Source organism: Heptranchias perlo, chromosome 1 (genome assembly GCF_035084215.1).
Source record: "Heptranchias perlo isolate sHepPer1 chromosome 1, sHepPer1.hap1, whole genome shotgun sequence".
In the NCBI taxonomy this organism is placed as follows: Eukaryota; Metazoa; Chordata; class Chondrichthyes; order Hexanchiformes; family Hexanchidae; genus Heptranchias; species Heptranchias perlo.
The window spans coordinates 68128180-68154412 of NC_090325.1; the positions used below are offsets into that span (position 1 = coordinate 68128180).

The 26233-nt window shown below is 40.8% G+C and overlaps 1 protein-coding gene across 3 annotated transcripts in view; it reads right to left on the reverse strand.

Moving 5' to 3' along the window:
* The window catches only part of pde4d (phosphodiesterase 4D, cAMP-specific), a 642699-nt gene that overhangs the window by 112267 nt on the left and 504199 nt on the right, over window positions 1-26233 (reverse strand). For all 3 annotated transcript variants that reach the window (XM_067986363.1, XM_067986372.1, XM_067986358.1), the window contains 3 exons: window positions 24421-24457; window positions 23277-23353; window positions 18641-18690 (listed from right to left, as the gene is read on the reverse strand). In XM_067986363.1, the coding sequence (XP_067842464.1) occupies window positions 18641-18690; window positions 23277-23353; window positions 24421-24457 (164 nt within the window). The remainder of the gene's footprint in view (window positions 1-18640; window positions 18691-23276; window positions 23354-24420; window positions 24458-26233) is intronic.

Genomic DNA, 26233 nt, shown 5'->3' on the forward strand with positions numbered 1-26233 from the left:
GGGGACTGGGTTATATTACAGAACTAATATGAATGTAAGTGTTTCTGTAATATGAATGGAATACTACTGTACCAGTTGAAGGGATGTTGAGGTAATTTAAGTTTTTTTAAAAATACAGCATCAAAAACAAGGTAAAGCATGAGCGCCAACTATTTCTGAGATAACTTTACAAGATGAAATGATGTATACTGAATACAAGTTGACCTCCTGCAACTACAGTTGGGAGCCAAACACAGATACAGCTAAGGATTAAATCAGCGAGTTGGGAAGGCGCAGGTGTTTATATCTTCTATTGTATTCTTAATGGTTACAGCAGCTGCATTTCTTTTACTTATGTTGTAATGAGTACTCAAAAACAGTCATTGTTCATTACCACAGTAGCAAATTTTGGAAAGGCAGTAACATTATTTAAGTCCTAATTTTAAACAAATACTTTTAGCATTTTAATCCTACTAGGTACTGTTTCAGGTAATGGTAAAGAAGGAAAAATGTTAATAAGTTTAATCTTTTCCTGGCATTCACTATAAAAACCCACACCGTAAACAGATGGACAGAGTGGCTCCCCTACGTTATATGCAGAGGTTTATTTATGTGGTTGTGGTGTTTATTTATTTATCTACTTGCAGTAGGTAAGGAAAACATATGGTCCTAAAATTTTGACTGGGCCTTGACTCATCCCTGGTGTAACTGCTAGGATAGGGGGGGGACAGAAAATGTGGAATGCCCAGTCCCACTGGGATCCTCTCGTCTGGAGAGGAAGCCAGAAAATTATAGGGGGGGATAGGATGAGGGGGCATATCTAGGGAATTTCCTGGGCTTCCATAGGGAATCCTGATCAGCACGACACCGATTGGCCCAACAGAACCCACCTGTTGACAGTAGGCACAGGTTCCATTATGAATCTTCCAAAGGCCCCAAAATGCCTGAGCAATCCTGGAAGGGATCAATTACCTCGCAAAGGTGATCTGATAGCTCCTTTTGAAGCAAATGAGTTGGGCAGCCTCCTCTGCTGCATCATAGCCACCCTAACATTCTAGATCTCTGTCAGGGCAGGTGCCACTGATGCACCCTCACAGGCGCAATGTGCCTGCCCTGAGCATGCTAATGACCCCATCCCAGCAAGTTGGGATGGGATCGGCACCTGTAGTTGCAGGTAGCCAGGAGTCTCCCTTGTCACTCTTCCTGCGATGGAGTAGGGATCCTGAAAGTGGAGCCGATTTAGATATATATATTACTTTCTAGGAACTAACTGAAAAACATTTAATGCACCGTATCTGAGAAGATCTCTTTCCAAGTTTTTCAATGGAGTTTTTCAATGGACATGTGCATCCCTCTCCCAGTTCGACAGACCAGCATCCCCTTGCAACAGTGTAACCTCTGAGTAATGCCACAGGAGATTAATTTCTAGCCTTATTTTTTCCAATTTTGCACCAACGAATTTGTTTTTTAAAATTTTGATACAGTATAAGTACCAATAAATGATTAGCATACATTGAAAATTCTTCGTAGTATAGTGTTTCAAAATTTCCAGTCACGTTCCCAGTCTCAATTGTGTCATTGGGGTGCTTTCCCATGGGGAGGGAAGGAACATCAGAGAGCACCTCACCCTGGATTACTTTGATAAATATCGCCCAGCATAGTCTCAGTGTGATATTGGGAAAAGATCATCCAAACTTTGTATAAGCTGGAAAATGAAGTGAAAGGGTGAAAATATAAAACTTGTTATACAAATAGCCCTCCAATAATATGACAGAAAAGTCCTTGACAGACTCCTGGTATTGCCCCATTTGTGCAGCTGCATGATGAAGCAGACATGCTTTGGTGAGTCAGCCAGTTCTGGAAATGTGTTCACTTCCCATCACTGGTATCAGTGCAATCGGTCTGCTTTCAGACTTATCGAATACTATTTTCTTTCCCTTTCAACCTCTGCAAATTTTTTTGCTACATTTAACACTCAAGAAAGATTTAGGAAAACCCCCCAAAAACATTTTCCTTTAACAAATGAACATTAAGAGGCACAAAATATGTTCTGAACCAAATCTAGTTTTTGTTTTCATTATTACGTGAAGAGGCAACAATTGTACTTCATGGTGTTGTTTAATCATCATACAATTTGCAAAAAAAGCAGGGCTAGTATTTAATCTGTGATGCAATTAAATAAAATGTACTGGGGGTAGATTATCATCTTCACTGTCTGGGCGTTAATCTGGCGGAGCAGATTTGCCGCCATTGTAGAACCCACCCGATTTTCATTTCATTAGAATAAACACAGAGAGGGAGGAAGTATTAAGGGGATTAGCATCTTTGAATTTTGATAAATCGCCAGGCCCAGATGAAATGTATCGCAGGATGTTAAGAGAAGCAAGGGAGGAAATAGCAGAGGCTCTGGCCATCATTTTCTAATCCTCTCTGGCTACAGGCATAGTGCCGGAGGAATGGAGGACTGCTAACGTTGTACTGTTGTTTAAAAAGGGAGAAAGGGATAGACCGAGTAATTACAGGCCTGTCGGTCTAACTTCGGTGGTGGGGAAATTATTGGAAACAATTCTGAAGGACAGTAAATATCATCATTTAGAAAGGCACAGGTTAATCAAGGACAGTCAGCATGGATTTGTTAAGGGAAGGTCATGTCTGACTAACTTGATTGAATTTTTTGAGGTGGTAACGAGGAGGGTCGATGAGGGTAGCGCATTTTATGTAGTCTACATGGATTTTAGCAAGGCTAACTGGCAGACTGGTCAGAAAAGTAAAAGCCCATGGGATCCAAGGGAAAGTGGCAAGTTGCATCCAAAATTGGCTCAGTGGCAGGAAGCAAAGGGTAATGGTCGAAGGGTGTTTTTGTGACTTGAAGGCTGTTTCCAGTGGGGTTCTGCAGGGCTCAGTACTTGGTCCCTTGCTTTTTGTGGTATATAAGAATGATTTAGACTTAAATGTAGGGGGCATGATTAAGAAGTTTGCAGATGATACAAAAATTGGACTTATGGTTGATAGTGAGGAGGAAAGCTATAGACTGCAGGAAGATATCAGTGGTCTGGTCAGGTGGGCAGAAAAGTGGCAAATGGAATTCAATCAGAAGTGTGAGGTAATGCATTTGGGGAGGGCAAACAAGGCAAGGGAATACACAATAAATGGCAGGATACTGAGAAGTGTGGAGGAACAGAGGGACTTTGGAGTGCATGTCCACAGATCCCTGAAGGTAGCAGGGCAGGTAGATAAGGTGGGTAAAAAGGCATACGGGATACTTTCCTTTATTAGCCGAGGCATAGAATATAAGAGCAGGGAGGTTATGCTAGAACTGTATAAAACACTGGTTAGGTCACAGCTAGAGTACTGCATACAGTTCTGGTCACCACATTACAGGAAAGATGTGATTGCACTAGAGAGGGTACAGAGGAGATTTACGAAGATGTTGCCAGGACTGGAGAATTTTAGGTATGAGGAAAGGTTGGATAGGCTGAGATTGTTTTCTTTGGAACAGAGAAGGCTGAGGGGAGATTTAATTGAGGTGTATAAAATTATGAGGGGCCTAGATAGAGTGGATAGGGAGGACCTATTTCCCTTAGCAGAGGAGTCAATGACTATGGGGCATAGATTTAAAGTGATTGGTAGAAGAATTGGAGGGGAGCTGAGGAAAAACTTTTTCATCCAGAGGGTGGTAGGGGTCTTGAACTCACTGCCTGGAAGAGTGGTAGAGGCAGAAACCCTCATTCCATTTAAAAGGTGCTTGGATGTGCACTTGAAATGCTATAACCAATAAGGCTATGGACCAAGAGCTAGAAAGTGGGATTAGGCTGGATAGCTCATTTTTGGCCGGCACAGACACGATAGGCCGAATGGCCTCCTTCTGTGCCAGGTTCTATAAAGGATGGATGATCTGCTCTGAAGATTATCACCCAGGTGGTGAAGACAAGAATTTACTCCACTGTCTTTTGCTATGTGTCTTCAAAGATTTCGCTGTTTATCGATGAATCTAGAAATATTTACTAGCACATACCCTATTTCCATTCCTTGCTAAAAGGACTGTATTTGAGCTTTACTCACTCATATGTACATTAATGTGCATTGGATGTTAACAGTAGGGTTTCAAAAGGTAAAAGGTCTGCCAGATTTAATCTTACTTACAATCAATAAATTCTGATTTTCACATTTATAAATAGGTTCCCAAATGTTTGGTGTGTTCTGAAATCCTGTTAATATTTGATACACATGGATGGAAGCAATTATTGTTCCTTATGTGTAATCTGCATTGGCAGGTTTACTCATGATGTTGTATTTCTCTCTCATGACTTATTTTCACTGTAGGAGTATCATTCTGTTCATAAGAATTTATAGGACCAGAAAAGACTATTTTAGTCCACCAGACTGGTCCCAAATTCTGAGAAATATGATAGAGCACGTTATCACTCCTGTACTTCACCAAATATCCATCTGGCTTCCTCTTGCATTTACCAACACAATTAGTTTTGACTGCATCTCTGCGACTCCCACTCCACATAATTACCACACCTTCCATGTAAAGTAATTAAGCACTGTCCATTCACTGTTTTTTCTCTTAGCTTAAGCATATGCCCCCTTGTTATGTTTATAAATGTAGTAAACATTAGTTCATCTCCCATGACATTGCAAATGTCTGGTCAAGACCAATTGGCTAGTTAAGACCAATTTTAGGTCAAGCAAGATTAAAGGGTATGGGATAATGGAATCAATATATGGGGAATGGGAGGTACAGTGGGGGGAGGGAGGAGTAGAGGAGAGGGGAAAGGAAATCAGGAGGGGAGGGGGAAGGAGAAGGGAAGGTTTGGGAGTGGGTGAGGGAAAGGGGGGAAGAGGAAGTAGGGGACAATGAGGGGGAGAGGGGCACGAGGGGTTTGTGCTCAGTGTGTGCCTGATTGGGAAATCTTCTAAGCGCTAGGGGTGGTCTGGTACCAATGACTGGAAAATTTAGCCGCCGGAGGTGTGGGGGGTGAATGGGGGATTGGGGTCCACAATTCCTGCTTATGGGGTTGGGGGTCATGATTTCTACTCAATTTGGGGGGGGTCTAGGTCAGAGGGGAAGATGCAGGCATTGGGTGGGTTTTTTTGCTGCTTGTTTCAATCAAATTGTGTCAATTTCACTGCTTCTTCAGAGTTTCAGCATCTAACATAATCGCAGCCTACTTGGTATCGCTGCCTTTCAGACATTGTCTACTATGGGACAGGGGCTGAACACTTTTTCAGAGAGGGGGAGAGAGAAAGATATGCTTAGCGAAGGAGAAGATGAATTTTTCCTTTGTCTGCAACTATCCACATTGGATTTGATTTCTTTCATTTCTTAATAAAAACAGGCTTCTGTTGACTTATTCTGTCTTGCCACTTTTTCTGCTAAGTTTGAGGACTCCCTCAAGGTACCATTTGGGCTGTCACGTATCCCATTTTAAAAAATTTGTCACATAATGTTACATTGACAGCATTACCTACAGGTGTGGTGCCTCAGGTAATCTGAGACCACTCATGGTTTTTAATATATTATAGGTAAGTTTCTTATCTCAAGTGTAAAGATTCACAATTTCCTTAACCTCAAAACTAATCCCAGGTATCAAATCAGACATGTTCTGCTGCAACCTTTTCAAAGCTAAGATGTTCCTTCTGCTGTATGGCAACCAAAACTGTACACAGGACCTCAGATGGGGCTGGTCAATACTTTGTACAAACCTCCTGTGACTTGTGCTTTATCCATCTGGCTATACACCTCTTGTTTGCTTTCCTTATAGCTCCGGCACACTGCACTAATGATTTCAGTGATGTAGTTTTTCTCGGGATAAGGGCATCGCTAGTAAGGCCAGCATTTCTCCTTAGTTGCCCTTGAGAAGATGGGGGTGAGCCGCCTTCTTGAACCGCTGCAGTCCATGTGGTGAAGGTTCTCCCACAGTGCTGTTAGGGAGCGAGTTCCAGGATTTTGACCCAGCGATGATGAAGGAACAATGATATATATTTCCAAGTCGGATTGGTGTGTGACTTGGAGGGGACCTTGGAGGTGATGGTGTTCCCATGTTCCTGCTGCTCTTGTCCTTCTAGGTGGTGGAGGTCGCGGGTTTGGGAGGTGCTATCGAAGAAGCCTTGGCGAGTTGCTGCAGTACATCTTGTAGATGGTACACACTGCAGCCACGGTGAGCCAGTGGTGGAGGGAGAGGGTGTTTAAGGTAGTGCCTGAGCTGCCGATCAAGCGGACTGCTTTGTCCTGGATGATGTCGAGCTTCTTCAGTATTGGTGCAGCTGCACCCATCCTGGGAAGTGGAGAGTATTCCATCACACTCTTGACTTGTGCCTGGTAGGTGGTGATGTATCCATCAGTATCCCCAGAGCTCTCTCCTGTAGACTATTACTACTTAGATCATATTTCCACTAGTTATTGCCCGTTGCCAATTGCACTGCATTTATCCTGATTAAAAGACATTTAACACTTGTCAGCCTACCATTACAATCTATCCAAACCTTCTATATTTTGTTGGCTTGATCTTGGTGTTTGAAGTTCAGTGACCGTGGCACCTTTCAATTACTGAGAATGAACACTTCATAGGGATATGTGAATGAAAATTAACAACCCAGATTTTAATGCACCTGACGAGAATGGGGTTGGACGCCGATTTACATCCCACCTAATTTTACGCTCCATTAACTGTTCTCGCTGGGTGCATTAGGTTAAAATCGAGGCTATGGATGGTCCTCAGTGTCAGCCACTTTGAAAAGGAGACCAAGATACTTATTACACTACATTACTGAGGTGACAAATTGGTGTTCATGTATATGGATCTGTATGGTGATTCTTAAAGGATCTTCATAATCCAGGTCAAGCTTCTGGACATATGATCCTGGTAAATTTTTTTTAATTGTTACTCGTTAGCTTGTAAAAACATGTTTGCTTTCCTCTTGCAACATTTGTGTGTCACACTGAAAATGTCTTTACACCTTTTAAAACAGTTTCATGTCTTCCTTTTTAAGTTAGAAGAAATTCATGGAAATGGAAGTAAAAATGGTACGGTTATTTCTGAAAAAAGATGGGTCATAAGAATTGTTTTTGAAACCAGTTACCGTCAGTTGGTTGTTTCATAGACAACACCCTTTAGTTTACTTTCAATGCAAACTCTACAACACAACTTGAAATTGTGACTAAGTGATGGGAACATTCTTTGCCAGCAGCTTCGTTATTATCTGAATTGGAGGAATGAAGTGGCAACATCTTTAGGAATAAATGGGCATGGTGTGGAGAAATTATTTGGGCATGAAATTCATTTTGGCGGTAGTGCAAAACAGGCGATAGGAAACCTGATTGTGTAAAATCGGGCAGAGTGTAAAGCGGGCGGTTGATTCCTACCACCTGCTTTACACTACCGCCTGAGATGAATTTCACTCCCCTTTTGTAGAACCAGGAGATGAGAGTGAATATAAATTAAGGAAACTTTGGCGAACTTAAGGAGAAACTATTTGACACAGTTTTTAACTTGTGGAATAGTTTGCCACCTAGCACACTAAATGTGGATTCCATAAGCCTGCAAAAAAAGAAATAACAGATTCCTGATTCAGCTGGGAGTAGAGGGAGACAGGCTTTGTACCGAAGTAGGAGGGAGGTTAAAATGTGGCTGTGCACATCATAAGCATCAACCACAGGGACAGGGTGAACAAGATAAACTGGTAATGCAGAAGTATGTCTGCATTCATTGTCGCAATCTGCCACAGGGCCGTAATCTTCAAGGGTTTAGAGCCAAGTTCGGGGCACCACGGGTGGCTCGGCTGCACAGGAGGGGAGGAAGAAAAGTGGCAGGGCTATAGTGATAGGGGATTCAATTGTAATGGGAACAGATAGGCGTTTCTGCGGCCGCAAACGTGACTCCAGGATGGTATGTTGCCTCCCTGGTGCTAGGGTCAAGGTTGTCATGGAGCGGCTGTAGGGCATTCTGGACGGGGAGGGTGAACAGCCTGTAGTCGTGGTCCATATCAGTACCAACGACATAGGTTTAAAAAAAAGGGATGAGGTCCTGCAAGGTGAATTTAAGGAGTTAGGAGATAAATTAAAAAGCAGGACCTCAAAGGTAGTGATCTTAGGATTACTACCAGTGCCACGTGCTAGTGAGTATAGGAACAGGAGAATAGACCGGATGAATGCGTGGCTGCAGGGATGGTGTAGGAGGGAGGGATTTAGATCCCTGGGACATTGGGACCGGTTCTGGCGAAGGCGGGACGTGTACAAGCGGGACGGGTTACACCCGAGCAGGACCGGGACCAATGTCCTCGCGGGGTGTTTGCTAGTGCTGTTGGGGAAGGTTTAAACTAGAGTGGCAGGGGGATGGGAACCTGAGCGGGGAGTCAGAAGGGAGTAAAGTTGAGAGCAGAAAGAGAGGGGAAGACCCAGGGGAAATTTACAATACAAATAGCACAAACAGTTGTTCAAGAACAAGTGAAAGGGAAAAGCGTAGAGCAGCAGAAAGAAAGTGTACTTTAGGCACTACAGATAAAGTGAAAACTAGAAGGCGTAAGGCGATTATCCCAGCCTCAAAGCTGAAGGTCAGACTAGGGTGTGTGGCCCAACTAAGAGTTCTATATACAAATGCACGGAGTATAAGGAATAAATTAAATGAACTACAGGTTCAAATTCAAATTGGAGGGTATGACATAATAGCTATTACTGAGACATGGCTGCAGGATGGTCAGGATTGGGAACTAAATATACCGGGTTATAAGGTCTACAGGAGAGATAGGAAAAATGGAAGAGGGGGAGGTGTAGATGAAAACATAAAATTACAAAGGAATATTGATAGATTAGGTGAATGGGCAAAACTGTGGCAAATGGAATTCAATGAAGGCAAATGTGAGGTCATCCACTTTGGATCAAGAAAGGATAGAACAAGGTACTTTCTAAATGGTAAAAAGTTAAAAACAGTGGATGTCCAAAGGGACTTAGGGGTTTAGGTACATAGATCATTGAAGTGTCATGAACAGGTGTAGAAAATAATCAAGAAGGCAAATGGAATGTTGGCCCTTATATCTAGAGGACTAGAGTACAAGGGGGCAGAAGTTATGCTGCAGCTATACAAAACCCTGGTTAGACCGCACCTGGAGTACTGTGAGCAGTTCTGGGCACCGCACCTTCGGAAGGACATATTGGTCTTGGAGGGAGTGCAGCGTAGGTTTACTTGAATGGTACCCGGACTTCAAGGGTTAAGTTATGAGGAGAGATTACGCAAATTGGGGTTGTATTCTCTAGAGTTTAGAAGGTTAAGGGGTGATCTGATTGAAGTTTATAAGATATTAAGGAAAACAGATAGGGTGGATAGAGAGAAACTATTTCCGCTGGTTGGGGACTCTAGGAGCAGGGGGCACAGTCTAAAAATTAAAGCCAGACCTTTCAGGAGTGAGATTAAAAACATTTCTACACACAAAGCGTGGTAGAAGTTTGGAACTCTCATCCGCAAACGGCAATTAATACTAGCTCAATTGCTAAATTTAAATCTGAGATAGATAGCTTTTTGGCAACCAAAGGTATTAAGGGATATGGGCCAAAGACAGGTATATGGAGTTAGATCATAGATCAGCCATGATCTTATCAAATGGCAGAGCAAGCACGAGGGGCTGAACGGCCTACTCCTGTTCCTATGTTCCTATAATAGCTCTGAAACTGCCAGGCTGCTCTGCTGGTGTGGAACTTCGTTGTTGGCGAACACAGGTCGGTATTTCAGGCATATACCTGAGTTTACTCCGGCAGTGGATTTTTATTTTACTGCGCATTACTTCATTATACAATGTACAGGAGTGTTATCATAGTGGGTGCAGCATAGGTGGCGCCATTCGGCCCATCGTACCTGTGCCGGATCTTTGAAAAAGCTATGCAATTAGTCCTATTCCCCTGCTCTTTCCCCACAGCTCTGTAAATTTTTTTCCTTCAAGCATTTGTCCAATTCCCTTTTGAAAGTTACTATTGAATCTGCTTCCACCACCCTTTCAGGCAGTGCATTCCAAATCATTACAACTTGCTGCATAAAAAAATGTTTCCTCATGTCGCCTCTGGCTCTTTTGCCAATCACTTTAAATCTGTGTCCTCTGGTTACCAACCCTTCTGCCACTGCAAACAGTTTCTCCTTAGTTACTCCATCAAAACCGTTCATGATTTTGAACACCTCCATCAAATCTCCCCTTAACATTCTTTGTTCTAAGGCGAAGAACCCCAGCTTCTCCAGTCTCTCCACATAACTGAAGTCCCTCATCCCTGGTCCATTCTAGTAAATCTTTTCTGCACCGTCTCTAAGGCCTTGATGTCTTTCCTAAAGTGTGGTGCCCAGAATTGAACACAATACTCTAGCAGCCTAACCAGTGTTTTATAAAGGTTTAGCATAACCTCCTTGCTTTTGTACTTTATGGGGTAAATTTTAACTGCGAGCTGGGAAGGGAGCAGGGGGTGGAATTCCGGTGCAAAACCTGGAAGATAAGTGAGTGGGTCACCTTAATGAGGCCAATCAATTGCACTTCTGGGTTTCGTGACTGGCAGCCTGCCTGATTGACAGGCTGGTTGACTGTAGGGAAGGAAGGCCTGCAGCAGCATGCTGCAGCCTGAGATCGGAGGGAGGGATCGTGGGCCGTTGAGATGATCGGTGGGGCTGGGAAGAATATCGGGGGGCCGAGGAAGAGATCAGGGGCCGAGAAGGAGATCAGAGGTCGTTGGAGATTGGGGGAAGAGTCGGAGGGAGATCCACCATGGAGGAGGGGGGGGGGGGGTCCCAGCCGATTGCAGGTGTCCTGTCGGTCAGGTGAGCTTATTGGCCCTGGATGAATACTCCTGCTCCTCCGGACCCACAAGTAGTGCCATAATGGCGCTCACCTCATGGATCCAGCCCTTCCCGCCTGCTTTCACCTGATGTGATTCGGAAGCAATGGGGAACCCGAACAGGTAAAATTAAATTTGTTTTATTATTCCAATACACAAAATATTAGGTACCTTCAAGTATTTCATTTGTACCATCTGGTTTATATTGCCTCTCCTCATTCTTCCTCCCAAAATGTATCACTTCACACGTCTCTGTGTTAAATTTCATCTGCCATGTGTCTGTCCATTTCACCAGTCTGTCTATGTCCTCTTGAAGTCTGTTACTATCCTCCATATTGTTTACTACATTTCCGAGTTTCGTGTCATCTGCAAACTTTGAAATTATGCCCTGTGTACCCAAGTCCAGGTCATTAATATATTTCAAAAAGGGCAGTGGTCCTAATACCTGGGGGACACCACTGCATACTTCCCTCCAAACTGAAAAACAACTGTTCACCACTACTCTCTGCTTTCTGTCCCGTAGCCAATTTTGTATCCACGCTGCTACTGTCCCTTTAATCCCATGGGCTTTCATTTTGCTAATAAGTCTAATATGTGCTGCTTTATCAAATGCCTTTTGAAAGTCCATACACACAACACCAACCGAACTACTCTCATGAACCCTCTCCGTTACTACAACGAAAAACTCAATTAAGTTAGTCAAACATGATCTTACTTTAACAAATCCGTGCTGACTTTCATTTATTAGCCCATACTTTTCCAAGTGCCAATTCATTTTTCCCAGATTAGTGTCTCTAAAAGATTCCCCACCACCGACGTTGGTGAATTGGCCTGCAATTGCCGAGTTAATCCCTCTCCCCTTTTTGAACAGGGCTGTAACATCTGCAATCCTCCAGTCCTCCGGCACTATCCCCATATCTAAGGAAGATTGGAAGATTGGGGCCAGAGCCTCTGCAAATTCCACCCTTATTCCCCTCAGTAACCTAGGATGCATCCGATCTGGACCAGGTGACTTTTCTACTTGTCAATACTGCCAATCTTTTAAGTACCTCCTCTTTATCTATTTTTATCCTATCCAATATCGCTACTGCCTCCTCCTTTATTGCTACTTCTCTAGTGAAGGCGGATGCAAAGTATTCATTTAGTACCTCAGCCATGTCCTCTGCCTCCACAAGACTATCTCCCAGGCCCATTTTTCACCCTCCATAAACTTCAGCTCATCCAAAACTTTGCTGCCTGTATCCTAACCTGCACCAAGTCTTGCTCACAAATCACCCCTGTGTTCCCTGACCTACATTGACTCCTTGTCCCCCAACACATCCAATTTAAAATTCTCATCCTCATGTTCAAATCCCTTCATGGCCTTGCCCCGTCCCTACCTCTGTAACCTCCTCCATCCCTACAACCCTCTGAGAGCTCTGCATTCATCCAGTTCTGGCCCACCATTGGTAACTGTGCCTTCTTCCATCTCAGCCCTAAACTCTGGAATTGCCTCCCTAAACCTCGCCCCCTCTCTCTCCTCCTTTAAAGAACTTCCTTAAACCCAAACCCTTTGGTCAAGCTTTTTAGTCATACCTGTTAATATCTCCTTCTTTGATCGGTGTCGATCTTTGTCCGATTACGCTTCTGCGAAGCGCCTTTGGAAGATTTTCTATGTTTGAAAGTGCTATATAAATGCAAGTTGTTGTTGTTGATTGCATGCCTTGATTTTTATCTTGCAAAATTTATCCTATAGTGTCATCCATATCCCTTGAATGTGTTACGTTTGTGGCAAGCTCCTAATCATCTGACATTCGCTCAATCATAGGGTGATAATAATCAAAAAAGCAGAAAAAAACACTTCTCATATTGCCTTTGATTCTGTGTTAAGGGAGAAGCGATAGCTAGGCAAACTTGATAAAAATGACAGATATTGTTTACAAATGAACAGAACAGTATTGCTGATCGTGACCATCCTGACGTCAGCAACTGCATTCATGGCCTCTTTCCAGCTTGTGTTATCAATCAATCAGTTATTAGCCATGTGATCTTCAACCCAGTGCCTCCACACACCTGTCACTGGTTTCAGCAGGATGTTACAAAGGGAAGTGCAAGAGATCTCTGCAGAGAAGCAACAATATTTCCTCATCACTGCCGTCAGCATTTTAATTACTTTATTAGATTAAAGTGCACAACCTTGTAGAGAATACAGAACAGAATCTCCATAGTTTAACTGTGACTCTGTTAACTACAAGTTTTCTTCGCTATTGAATTAAGCTAACTCTTTGAGTACTGAATATCCTCTGTGCTCTTTAATTCAGTATAGATAGAGCTAAATGTTCTTTATTGTCGTTAGTAAATGGGTCAAAAGCAAGTATAAGCCAACACTAGAATCATAGAATCTTACAGCACATCGTGCCTAGGCCAGCTCTTTGAAAGAGCTAACAAATTAGTCCCACTCCCTCGCTCTTTCCCCATTGCCCTGCAAATTTTTCCTTTTCAAGTAAATATTCAATTCCCTTTTGAAAGTTATTATTGAATCTGCTTCTACCACCCTTTCAGGTAGTTCATTCCAGACCATAATAACTCGCTGTGTAAAAGAAACTTTCCTTATCTCCCCTCTGGTTCTTTTGCCAATTATCTTAAATCTGTGTCCTCTGGTTACCAACCCTCCCAATAGTGGAAACAGTTTCTCCTTATTTACTCTTTCAAAACCTTTCATAATTTTTTAACACCTCTATTAAATCTCCCCTTAACTTTCTCTGTTCTATGGAGAACAATCTCATCTTCACTAGTCTCTCGACATAACTGAAATCCCTCATCCCTGGTACCATTATGCTAAATCTCCCCTGCACCCTCTCCAAGGCCTTGACATTCTTCCTAAAGTGTGGCACCCAGTATTGGACATAACACTCTTACTGAAGCCTAACCAGTGATTTATAAAGGTTTAGCATAACTTCCTTAACTATCTAGCAAATTAAAAACATTTGCTTTTGAACTGCTGAGCTCTTTCTAGCAATTTAAGTATTCTCTTGCAGTATAGTAGAACCTTAGAGTTTTGAGGGTTGATTTTCCTCTGCTGTGCGTCTGAGGAATTCCCAGTTCCTGAACGCAAAGCAGGAGAAAATGAGGCGGAGACTTGAGACATCAGGCCCCGCCCCTTTGGTTCAATTGATGATGTTCAATCTAAAGAATACATTGTTGAAAAAGTATTCAATAGAGAAATGGAAAGGTTTTCTAGAGTGAAGAGTTGTACTGTGGTAGAAAACATTAATGATGAACAGTTTTTGCAGAGCACTTCAATTCATTTACTGACAAATCAGATGCTCTAATAGACTATTAATTATAAATTGGAATGAAGAATCAAATAGCACAGAGGGTTTGGAAGATCTACATCCAAAGTAGTTGAGAAGCTGCCCCCTTACCTCCAATTTATAACAATGTTTTACCCAAAACTAACCTCCAACTTCTAATGGAGAGTTTTCACAGTTATAGCTATTTCAGCATTATGGACATCCTTTGGTCCTAAATTACCCTCAACTTTGAGGTTCTAATCATAGACCTAGAAATTCGATTGTGCCGGCCTGCCTGGAATGATCCCCGTACCTGAACGGCTAGGCTTGGGGCCCACCTGATATTGGGTCTTGGGCCTCGTTTCAATGTTGGCTAGCTGTGGACACCTACTGGTTAAACTGTGAAAATTAATGACACTGCAGTTAGCAACTGTACCAAATTATGATATATTAAGGGAATTTACTTAAATAAGGCTCAGATGAGGTAATTATAAACTAAGACTACACAGAAGTTAAGAGCACTTACAGCAGTTTTTTTGAAAACTGCTGAGCTAAATGGTGCTGTTGACAGCTGCAGGACTCACAGTTTCTGATCAGACCTTATCAGAATCTTTCCCTGATATCTTTTTCTTAGAGCTGTCAAAATCAAAACACAGCTAAAGTCTGAAATACCGTTATTTTGAAAAAGTAACAAATACTGTGTCAAGTGTTGCATAAATAGTTATTTTTTGATTAATTTGCATTATAAAATACTACATTAAAGGAGTCAGTAAAAATACAAAAGATCTGTATCTGTCTATAATAATATATTAAAAATCTTATGTCTGTATGCATTTCCTATCAAGTTTTTTCATTATAAATTCCAATTTCCACATTTGAAATGGAAACTGCCTATGTAAACTTGTCACACTGCACTTACATCCTTCTGCCAGTGGTGGCACTGTAGTTGACACTGCAGAGAAACTCCTATACTCCAACTCTACTTCTCTGCTTTCCACATTTCTGTAAGTTTTAGTATTTAACTACAAAAATAATAACGTTATAAAATCAAATATTACATCAAAATAAGAACAGAATGTATGGCTTTAAAATGGGGATTGAATTACGTCTGCACATCCTGGTCCAATTATTCCCTGCCCACTAACCCTGAGACTACACTTGGTCCTAACTCCCCATGTGCAATGCCATGAGTGATTGACCTCTGAAGAAATTAGTTCCTGAATTTCTCCCGTTTCAGAAGCTGTCCCTTTTAATATTTGTGTGTGCTTTTTAGTGTAAATTAACTCTAGTAACTATTTATAAAATGCTCAACAGGAATTATTTATTTCAGAGCTCCACAATACTACAGAAGCCCTGCTGATTCAGACAGCCTCTCTCTGCTCACTCCCCTCCCTTCTGCCACCATCTACCCTCCTCTCTCTCCCCTCCCACCCTATTGTCCTGCTCTCCTCTCCTCCCCTTCTCTCCCCTCCCTTCTGCTTTCCCTCTTCTGCTGTTCTCTATCCTCTCGCTCTTCCCATCAATGCCTCGCCCCATCCCCTCTCCACCTCCTTCGCTCCCCGCTCCCCTCCTCTTTGTCTTCGCCTCTCCTATGACTATCTCTCCCCCCCTCCTTTCCCTTCTCACTCTTTCCTCCACCCCCCTCCCCTCTTCTAGTCTTTTCCCACCCTCTTTCTCCCCTTATTCCTCTCCTACTTCTCCCCTTCTTCTCTATCCTCGTTCCCTGTCCCTCCTCTTGCTCTTCCTCTCTCCCCTCCCTATCTCCCCACACTGCCTCCATCCTCACCCTCCCCCCTCTTCCTACATATTTTTCCCTCTAGCCTCTCCCCTCTTCACCTCCATCGTTTCCCCCTCTCGCCTCCCTCTCTTCCTCCCCTTCTCCCTATCCCTTTTCCCACCTTATCGCCCTCCCCTCCTTCCACTGCCCTCCATCGTCCCATTCGCTTCCTTCCCCCCTTCCCTTTCTTGGTCCATTTCAATTATCATCCTAGCCTCTAACCCTGCTTGACCTGGATATTGGTCTTGATGCTTTGTGTGAAATGCCAAAAGTGTATATATGTATATAGGTATATATAGTCTAAATCTACCATTGTTTGACACATTCATTAAATGCACTTCAATATAATTAGGTACATGTACTTAGACCGTAAACAAATAAATTATATAAAGTCACATTGGACCAGAAATCATACACAGCAAAATACCAATTAGATGGACACCATCGCCTAGAATTTCCACGGAGGTTTTCCAACAGGAAATTAATGGAACTCCCGGAGAAATAGCATAAGCATGCCCTTTTATGACATTTCTACAAGGTTTGTGTTGATCTTCTACCGAAGTTACAGCAGGAGATTGGGAGAATGCTGTTGAAATTTTCTCCCCCCCCCTCCAAATCATATATTAACTCAAATTGGTTGCAATTTTGAAAAAAATTATCCCAATATTTTTCACATATTCTCTCTCCCCTTCAGTTGACATTGTCTTTCTTCTATTTGCTTTTTCTATGAAACGTTGTTTTTCTGTTCACCACCAATGCGTGGAAAATTCATGAAGTGATCAGCGACAGACTCAATCCCTCACTCCACTGAGATTTGATATTTGCCACCCTGCTACAGAGAGGAGGGAAAACTGGACCGAAGTTTTCCTTAGACTGGTCTTACATCCTTTCTTGCAGCTGGCCAGTCAGTCAGTCACTATTGGCACTGCCAATGACCGGTAAGCAGCCTTGCCACCCTGCCCTTTGTAACATGGGCAGTGCATGGTCAAAAATCAGAGTCAAGAGGAGAAAAAGGGGGAAGTAAATGGATGTCTTCTTAAAAAGGTAAGACTAAGAAAAGGCCATTTTATCCAGTTATTAATTCACAAGTTGGTCCAGACTAAGAAAATACCGTGGGATGTAATCAAGAAGTCCAAAGACACTTAAGAACAAATAGTAAAATCTGTAGCTAACAACAGAAAATCATCTCAGCTCAGAAGTTCCAACACAACAGAGGAGAACTTCGAATTAAAAAGTACTCCCACTAAACTTACATTTTTCCCTTTCAATGACTGGAGACAGCAATAGACAATTACCGAAAGTTCACAATTTTAAGAAGCATGCAGTCTTTTACATAGTTTTAAAAGGAAAAATGTCAAGAAAATTCTGAGTGTCGATTTTATTACATAGATTATTTTAATTTAAACACAAATAAAAATTCAAATTCACAAATTATGCAAAATGTTGCATCAAATTTAGAAAGAACAAGAACTCGCCCATCACAAACATTATTTGTACAGATATTTAATTGTGTTATTAAGATGTGTTTTCACATACAGGTTAGATAAATTGCAAATTAAAACTTTCCCCATAACAGCTCTAAGCTCATTACAACACACACAGAAAATGAATGTAATACAGTTAAGAATAACCAAGTGCAGATTGCTTTGTTGCATGATTTCCAACTCTTTTTGTTAAGTATATTTTTTAATGATCACCTTCAGTACATTAACAAGGCTTTTTCTTACCATATATTCTGTGGATGTCTCGCCTCTAAACTGCACTGTGGGTTCTGAATTCCAGAACACCACAAAATACAACTGCACACCAGAGGCAGTGTCACCTTTACACACAACAGATACAAATAAACCAAAAGCACTCTCAACGAGCTGCACATAACCGTTTGTCATTTTCAAATTTATCCTTACAAACCAGAGTTCTACACAAGAAAAGTCTCATCTCAGCTATCAAAGTTTCTCTTCCATTCAATAAACTCAATTGCCAATTGACGAGATGCCTTTAGAAATCAAATTAACTGCATTTTCTTCCAGTATCAGAAACCATTTATTTCTGACAAATGAAAACTATCTCTCCTTGTTCTATAGCCCCATCTCAGGTTATATATAAAATGTTTGGTTTGACCAACTACTACAATGCTGCACTTTCACAAAAAGTTCACATGAATATAAAATATCAATTTTGTAACTTTAAAAGGACCATGGGAAGAGAGTAGGGCAGTGGGATTAGTTTTGGATACTTCTAGCAAAGAGCTAACACAGATGCAATTGGCCAAATGGCCTTTTTCTGCGCTGTAAATCTCTTTGGTTCTACATTGCATTTGCAATAAAGAAAAAATAATCCATTCTGTAGTGTCATCAGGGTGAAAATTCCACTTCCTGGTTCTTATTTTCCTTCTCAACTTCAGGTCTCCCTGTGGCAAGCGCCATTCCACAACTGAGTGGGTTCAGATGACCGGTTCTCAAGTTTCTGGCAATAAGGCTCGATAATCAGACACAAAGAGAATGTTCCTCTACTTTTTAAGTCGCCTACTTTCCTCAGAATACAAGCAGGCATCCTGTTATGTGGCCTCTAGCGATGCCACTTTAATCAGCCACCACGGGACATGAAAAAGTTACCTGGGATGAGTGTCTTTGATTTCCTGGCTGATAGACAGGTAACAGATGGAGAATTTCAAGTGTGGGCCTACATCCTATCAGACTGTAGCGCAGACGATTATTTCATTAGCAAGCTGTACAAAACATGTCATTTGGTATAATTCGCATTGAAGAAGTTGTTATGCAGAAAAAAGGAATCACTCACCTGTAAAGTTTGGCTTATTTATGGTTGGCTGGTTACACATTGGTGAGCGCCTGAATTATTAAAATAAAAACAGAAAGTTAGAATTCAAGCAACATCTTTCCTTCGTTCGCAGGTTCAGAGGCTCCAGACAAACTTCTGGGAAATCTTGCTTTTGATCCTCTTGTGCACAAATATAAAGAAAGTTGCGCCTAAAGGGTCTCCCTTTAGCAGATGCCACCAATTGATATATCTAAAGATAGCTAAACTTTACTTGAAAAAAAAGTTATTCAATATGAGTTTTTGATTAACCAATCATTACTATGTAAATAGTTACACTAACAATAAATGCTATATTTTTGAAGGAATAAAAATCACTAGCAATGGGAACAAAACACTTATTGTGTTCATTATCTTTGCTGTGTACTGCTGGAAGCTGACAGGCCAATGAAAGCACATTACCCAATTTGAAGATTTTTATTAAAGTGTTTGCACCTTTTTGGAACTGAACGTCCTCTAGCTGTGTTAAAATTATTATATAAAATGACCCGATGTCCCTATTGAAGGTACTTAAAGATGGCACTGGAGAAAGCTAACAGGCTAATGGTAGACGACACAGGTTTACTTCAGTAGAACATAACGGCCCAGAATTTGCTGTAACCAGTCAACGAACAACGCCTGCCGTTAGTTAGACTTGCCCGCTTAATCGCCTTGATATTTTGCGCCGCAAGTTGCTGGAAGTGCAAGATGGAAATGGCGCGGCACCCTCTACAGGGCATCTGGGATCTGAGTGAACAGGGCAAGCAACTGTGTATCTCCTTAACCAATCAGATTGAAGGACTGTGAAGGAAGTGTAAGTTAGAATGGTGAATTCAATGTCAAATCAGGTGCAGAAAGAGAAATAAGGAGATAGAAAGAAAGATTGGGTTAAGAGAGAGAGATAAAAGAGACAAAGACAAAGTTTTAAAAAAAAATTAATTAAAAAAAAAATCTCCAACAATAATTAAAACCTGAAGGAATGAGGCTCCACACTTGTAATAGTTAATTTTCAGTGCCAGAGAGGTTGACTGGCAGTAATTAACACTTATCGTTGTTAAACTTATACTTGAAATGACTTGATGTAACTTTTTGTGGTGAGTTTAGTTCATATCTACTGCGCAAATACAGGAACACTTCACGCCGTTCAATGCATTTCAACAGTGAGTCAGACAGCGAGATCCCATTTTCGTAAAAGCTAACAGCGGAGTGGCGCATCTCGGACAGCAACTTTTGGATTTCTGTGTTTAACCGCGCATCTGCCCTCACCTGAAGTTGCTGTGCGATTTGTGCATAAATAATAGTGAGCACCGTTAGCCTCACCATTATTTTGACAGCAAATTCTGGACCAATAGTTGTAATACAAGGGCGACACTATCTATTGTCTCCAAGAACTCAAATTGTCATTCCAGTATTTTACCAGCAGAGGTCGCAGTGTTGCATGAAGTGTTCTGGATGATAGCATCTACATAGTAACAATCACAACACTGACAGATGTTACTAAATAGTGTTTTCTACATTCAAATTTATGTTATATTTTTAAGTCTTAAAGATATCTCAACAAATCAAAAATAGAGATGCATGTATAACAATACAGGTAAAACTGTGGGAGATCTTAATTATCCAAAAATATAAAAATCCAGAATTTGCTGTCAAAATAATGGTGAGGCTAACGGTGCTCACTATTATTTATGCACAAATCGCACAGCAACTTCAGGTGAGGGCAGATGCGCGGTTAAACACAGAAATCCAAAAGTTGCTGTCCGAGATGCGCCACTCCGCTGTTAGCTTTTACGAAAATGGGATCTCGCTGTCTGACTCACTGTTGAAATGCATTGAACGGCGTGAAGTGTTCCTGTATTTGCGCAGTAGATATGAACTAAACTCACCACAAAAAAACATTTGCCTGAGGAAGGAGAAAATCTCCGAAAGCTTGTGAATTTAAAATAAAATTGCTGGACTATAACTTGGTGTTGTAAAATTGTTTACAATTATCCAAAAATAGACTGAGATAGAGAAAATATTTGTGGTAATAAAGGGAAGATTTTTTCACAGTGAGTTCAGAACTGTTTTCTCAATCCATATGTTGCTACTCCATTAAGGAATTAAGAATAGTACTTGACACTACATTCAGGATAATAGGGCAGAGCAAGTAGGTGACTTAAAAGTAGGGGAACATTTGGGAACAATGGGGGCAACTTTGACTGTGCTATAGGGTAAAACAAACGATTTCGAGTCGGCAGCCCATTTTACATCTCTCCCGATTTATATTTTCTTTGAAGTCAATGGAGATAAAAATCAGGCGACATGTAAAACGGGCTGTCAATTCGCAATCACCCATTTTACACTATCGAACAAAGTCAAAATGACTCCTAATGACTACACTATAACTAGGTTCAATGCAAGAATAGAAAAGGAAAAATAAAAGTCAAGATAAGATTACATGACTGAAAGCAGCAAACTGTACTGAGATAAAGAGGTGCCTTGCCTAGATCACACAGAAGAAAAATTTAACGAGTGGAACTTTTGATTGAGAATGCTAAATGTTTAAACGGGATGGAAAGAATATCGAATCCAATATATTCCAGTTTGGAAAAAGGGAATGTGTTGAAAGTTTGTGACAAATAGGGAGATTAAATCAAATCTGAAACTAAAAAAAATACATTTTGTGTAGTAGGGCAGATAATAAAAAAGGAAGCCAGGACGAACATAGAGAACATAGGAAAGCTACAAAAAGGGAGATTAGAAGGACTAAGAAGAAATTTGAGAGAAAATTAGCAACAAAAAAAGGCAAACAAAGGCTTTCTATAGGCACAGTACAGTATTAATAAAAAGATAGTCAAGGTAGGCGTAAGGCTAATAGAAGATAAAGGAGGCAAGCTGGTAGTGCAGAGCGAGGTAATAACAGGAATACTAAATAACTATTTTGCCTCAGTGTAGAAGAGGAGGTAGATACAGAAATTGTAAAACCACCAGGGGTGGGTGTAGAACAGTCAGTGAGGAGATTGTTATTCAAAGATAGATGGCACTCGAGAAAATGCTCAAACTTAACATAGTCAAATCATAGAGGCCTGACGGTTTACATCTGAGGAAGCTAGGGAAGAAATTGCGACGGTTCTGACTGTAATTTTTAAAATTCTGTGGTAAGTAAAATTGTGCCAGAGGACTGGATTGTAGCAAATGTGACTAACTCTTTAAAAGAGGAGACAGGGTTAAACCAGAAAATTATAAGCCAATTAGTCTTAATTCAGTTGTTAATAAACTATTAGAGTCTAAAATGCAGGATGAAATTACTAGGCATTTGGAGAAACATGAGTTAACAAGGGCCAGTCGACACCGACTTCTAAAAAGCAGGTGGAGTTTGATCAATCTTACAAGGATTCTTTGAAGGAATAATAGAGGATTGAATAAGGAAATGCAGTAGATGTGATTTATATGGATTTTCAAAAAGAATTTGATATGGTACCACAAATTAATTTTATGGAAAAGATAATGGCACGTGGAATTAAGGGGAATATGGTTAGAGGGGTGGCTGGAGGGCAGAAAGCAAGAAGTAGGGGCAAAAGGAAGCTCCTCAGAATGGAAAGGTGTGGTGAGCGATGTTCCACAGTGTCTGTGTTGGGGCTGCACTTATTTACTATATACGTGAATGACCTGAACTTAGGAACTGAAGGAACTATACTGAAAGTTGCTAATGATACCAAATTGGAGGATACGGTAAATTATGACCAAAATTATCAAAGATTGCAGGAGAACAAAGATAAGCTAGCAGGTTGGGTGGATTGGTGATAGAATAGTTTAATTTGGGAAAGTGCAAAGTAATACATTTTGGAAGTAAGAATAGGGAAAGGAAATATATCTTAAATGGTAAGATTTTAAGTAGAATAGAAGAGCAAAGGGGTCGTGCATGTCTAGATACACAGATCATTAAAGGTGGCAACACAAAAGTGGATAAAGCCATAGAAATGGAGAATTGAATAATTTCTAGTTTAGTATCTTAAGCCATAGAACACAAAAGCAAATAGATAATGTTGAACTTGTACGACACCTTAGTTAGGCCACAGTTGCAGTGTTGTTCTCAGTTTTGCACACCCCATCATAGGAAGGATATAAAAGAAATGAAAAAGGTACAGTGTAGATTGAAAAGGATGTTACTAGGGAGGGGTTACAGTTACAAAGAGAGACTTGAGAAGGTTAGAGGTGACCCGACAAAGATTAAGAAGGTCCACGATAAGATAAATTCCACTATTTGGTGTGACAGTAACAAGAGGACAACAAGTTAAGATAATCGCAAAAAAAATTAAAAAGGTTAGAAAACATTTCTTGACATAGAGAAATGGTCAGTACATGGAATTCTTTGCCACAAACTGTTTTTGAAGCAGAGAGCATGAGTCCTTCTAAAAGGGAATTATACAGTTGCTTGAAAAGAGAAATATTACAGGGTATGGAAAGCAGGCGGGCAAGTGATATTAGGTTAGATAGCTCTTGGAGAAAAACACCGGCAAAGACTTGATGGGCCAAATGACCTATTTCTGTACCATAACATTCTAGGATATCAGATCTGAAAGATGGCACATACTTATGCCACACCACTGTAACTGTTAGAGAAACAAAGGGCTCTTACTTGCTGCTGGATGCTCGATCTTGCAAGTTGGTTAGTGTAGCAAAATTGTTCCTTACGGTGCGCAGGCTTGCTAGCACCTACAGAGACACAAATGTGAATGTAGGTACCAAGGAAAGGAAGGCAGCACATATACTTTATAACTTTACAACCACACTTTACATTATAATATCCGGGCTGCCTTCAGGAGATTCCCCAAATGGTCATGATTCTTTTCTATTAATTAACTTCAGCACTTACAGAAGGGAACAAACTAAGAATATGAGGCACACTTTTTAAACCTCAACAGAAGTGGTCCATGAACATGATATGCTAAATAAATACAGTGCAGCAATGCAGTTCGTCAAACCTGTTCAGTCTAAACCCAATTTTGAATTTATCTAATTCTGGTTTAAGTATCCACTGAACTCTAGACAGATGACACATTAAACTATTAACAACTACAAAAGATGACATGAGGAATGTCTTTAGCCTGATTAGCCAGCTGCAATTTCTCCAACAATTTATTTATTGATTGTGGTTCAGAGTAGGTAGTATAGTGCCATCTGGTGTCTGTGCAAGCAAGGAAGATTTCTCTCTTTGGCTCTGGTAAGTGTTTGGAAATTTTGTGCGACACAGCTAGAGATCAACTGGAAAAGAACAACTGATACTAGTTGATCAAGACCTTGGTGTCCAATGCACCCATTGATTTTCTCACTGTCTTCTGTCCAACTTGCGCTTCATCACAAAATGAACAATACATGTCTCACTGAGTACTACGTGTACTCAATGACCTCACATTCTTTTCCGGTCTCCTCACTGCATTAGCCCCACTTTAGACTGTCAATCCACATCAGAAAGTGTATTAAAATCTGCAGCTACCTTCGCCTACATAGTAGTTTATGTTTGACATAAACACACATGGAGTAGCAAACTCACATATTGTAAGTCACAAAAACAGGTACAAGAATCAAAAGTTTGATTCTTTAGCTTCCTAAATAAACATTCTGTCATGTAGTAAACCTTCCTATGATAAACTGAAGTCTCAAATGAGAAACACTGTTCACTGTCCCACTCACTAGGTGCTTTTTCTTTAGCTCCCAAAGACAGCCATATAAAGTGACTCAGCTCACTAACTTGAACCCATGTGAAAGGTAATGCAACTTACCTGTGCAAAGGGGGTCACTATTAGGTCATCTCCATGGCTGCAAAATATGAATAAATTAAAGATTATATTTTATATTTTATCAAAATAGATTACAGGTGTTGAATAAAGTGAACATGTGTGTTAAGGATAATCACATAGAACAATTATTCATTTTGAACATTTTCATTTCTCTAAGAAACAGTGTTAAGTGAATTTAGAATGAATACAATACTCCTGGCACCTGAACAACAGTGTCACAGATGTGGCTTTGTTTGGCGGGGGGGAGCACCATTTTCATCTGAGGGCACCATGAACTCAGTTGAAGGGCTGACGTGTTCATACCTTATTTTCAGTACAGTGAGTCTTGAGAGACACTTCATAATTATTCATAGAGGAAGATGCAATGCTGGGATCACAATGTATTCACATTGTCCATAAGGTCTATCACTATAAACATTACTATTCTGATAGTTTTAATACATGTTATGATACTGATATGAAAACTGCATTAAAAGGACTCATGTTGCAGCAAATGAACAAGTCTTAACCTGCTACTGCAGCCAATACGGCAATTCACACCAGGCTATTCGAGAAACTGATTGTGCTTGAAAAGTTACTAATGGAGCAATACAACATAACTTGAGCTCTTTTTTATGGACATTTTGCTTATTTGAATCTTTACTTAATGGAAACACTGAGCAGAGTCCAACTAATTTGCTTAAAGCTTTGAAATTTGTGGAAGAAGAATAAGAATTAACCTCAAACATAGGTTGAAAATGTCACGGTTATTTGGATTTTTTTTGTGTAATGTGACTGTTTTGTAGTTCATTGGATGTTTTTATGGTACTGCTGGTGGCCAGTTAGAGCCCAGCTTTCTCCATATCTTTAATATTAAACATCCACAGATGCTAAATGTGCCTCTGTTCTAGGACACAATCTTGTTTCACTGTTAAATGTTCTTCCCTTTAGAACTAAAAAAAAATTTCATCCAAGACGATGCAGGAAGGATCCTGAGAATCAACAAGGCATTACAAACCAGAGCTTCTATTTTTTGAAGAACACAAAGGCTTTTCTCGGCATTCCTGATTTTTGGAGGAGTGAATAATGTGACTGAAATAGAACGAATCATGAAACCAGACTGGAAAGTTGGCATCTATGGAGTTCCTATTTTTCTTTCAAAGAATATCTACTTATATTGGTACATCCTGCACAAATACATCGAATTACATCGAGTCTACAGCTCAGAAACAGGCCATTCAGCCCAACTGGTCTATGCTGGCGCTCATGTTCCACACGAACCTTCTCCCACTCCTCTTCATCCAACCCTATCAGCATTTCTATTCCTTTCTCCCTCATGTGCTTATCTAGCTTCTCCCTAAATGCATCTATACTATTTGCCTCAACTACCCCTTGTGGTAGCGCGTTCCACATTCTTACCATTCTTTAGGTAAAGACGTTTCTCCTGAATTCCCTATTGGATTTATTAGTGATCACCTTATATTTTATGACCTCTAGTTTTGGACTCCCCTCACAAGCGAAAACATTTTCTCTATGTCTACCCTACCAAAACTTTCATTATCTTAAAGACCTCTATCAGGTCACTCCTCAGTCTTCTCTTTTCTGGAGAAAAGAGCCCCGGCCTGTTCAGCCTTTCCTGATAAGTATATCCTCTCAGTTCTGGCATCATCCTTGTGAATCATTTTTGCACCTTCTCCAATGCCGCTACATCCTTTTTATAATATAGAGACCAGAACTGTTCACAGTACTCCAAATGTGGTCTAACCAAGGTTCGATTCAAGCTTTAACATAACTTCTCCGTTTTTCAGTTTTATCC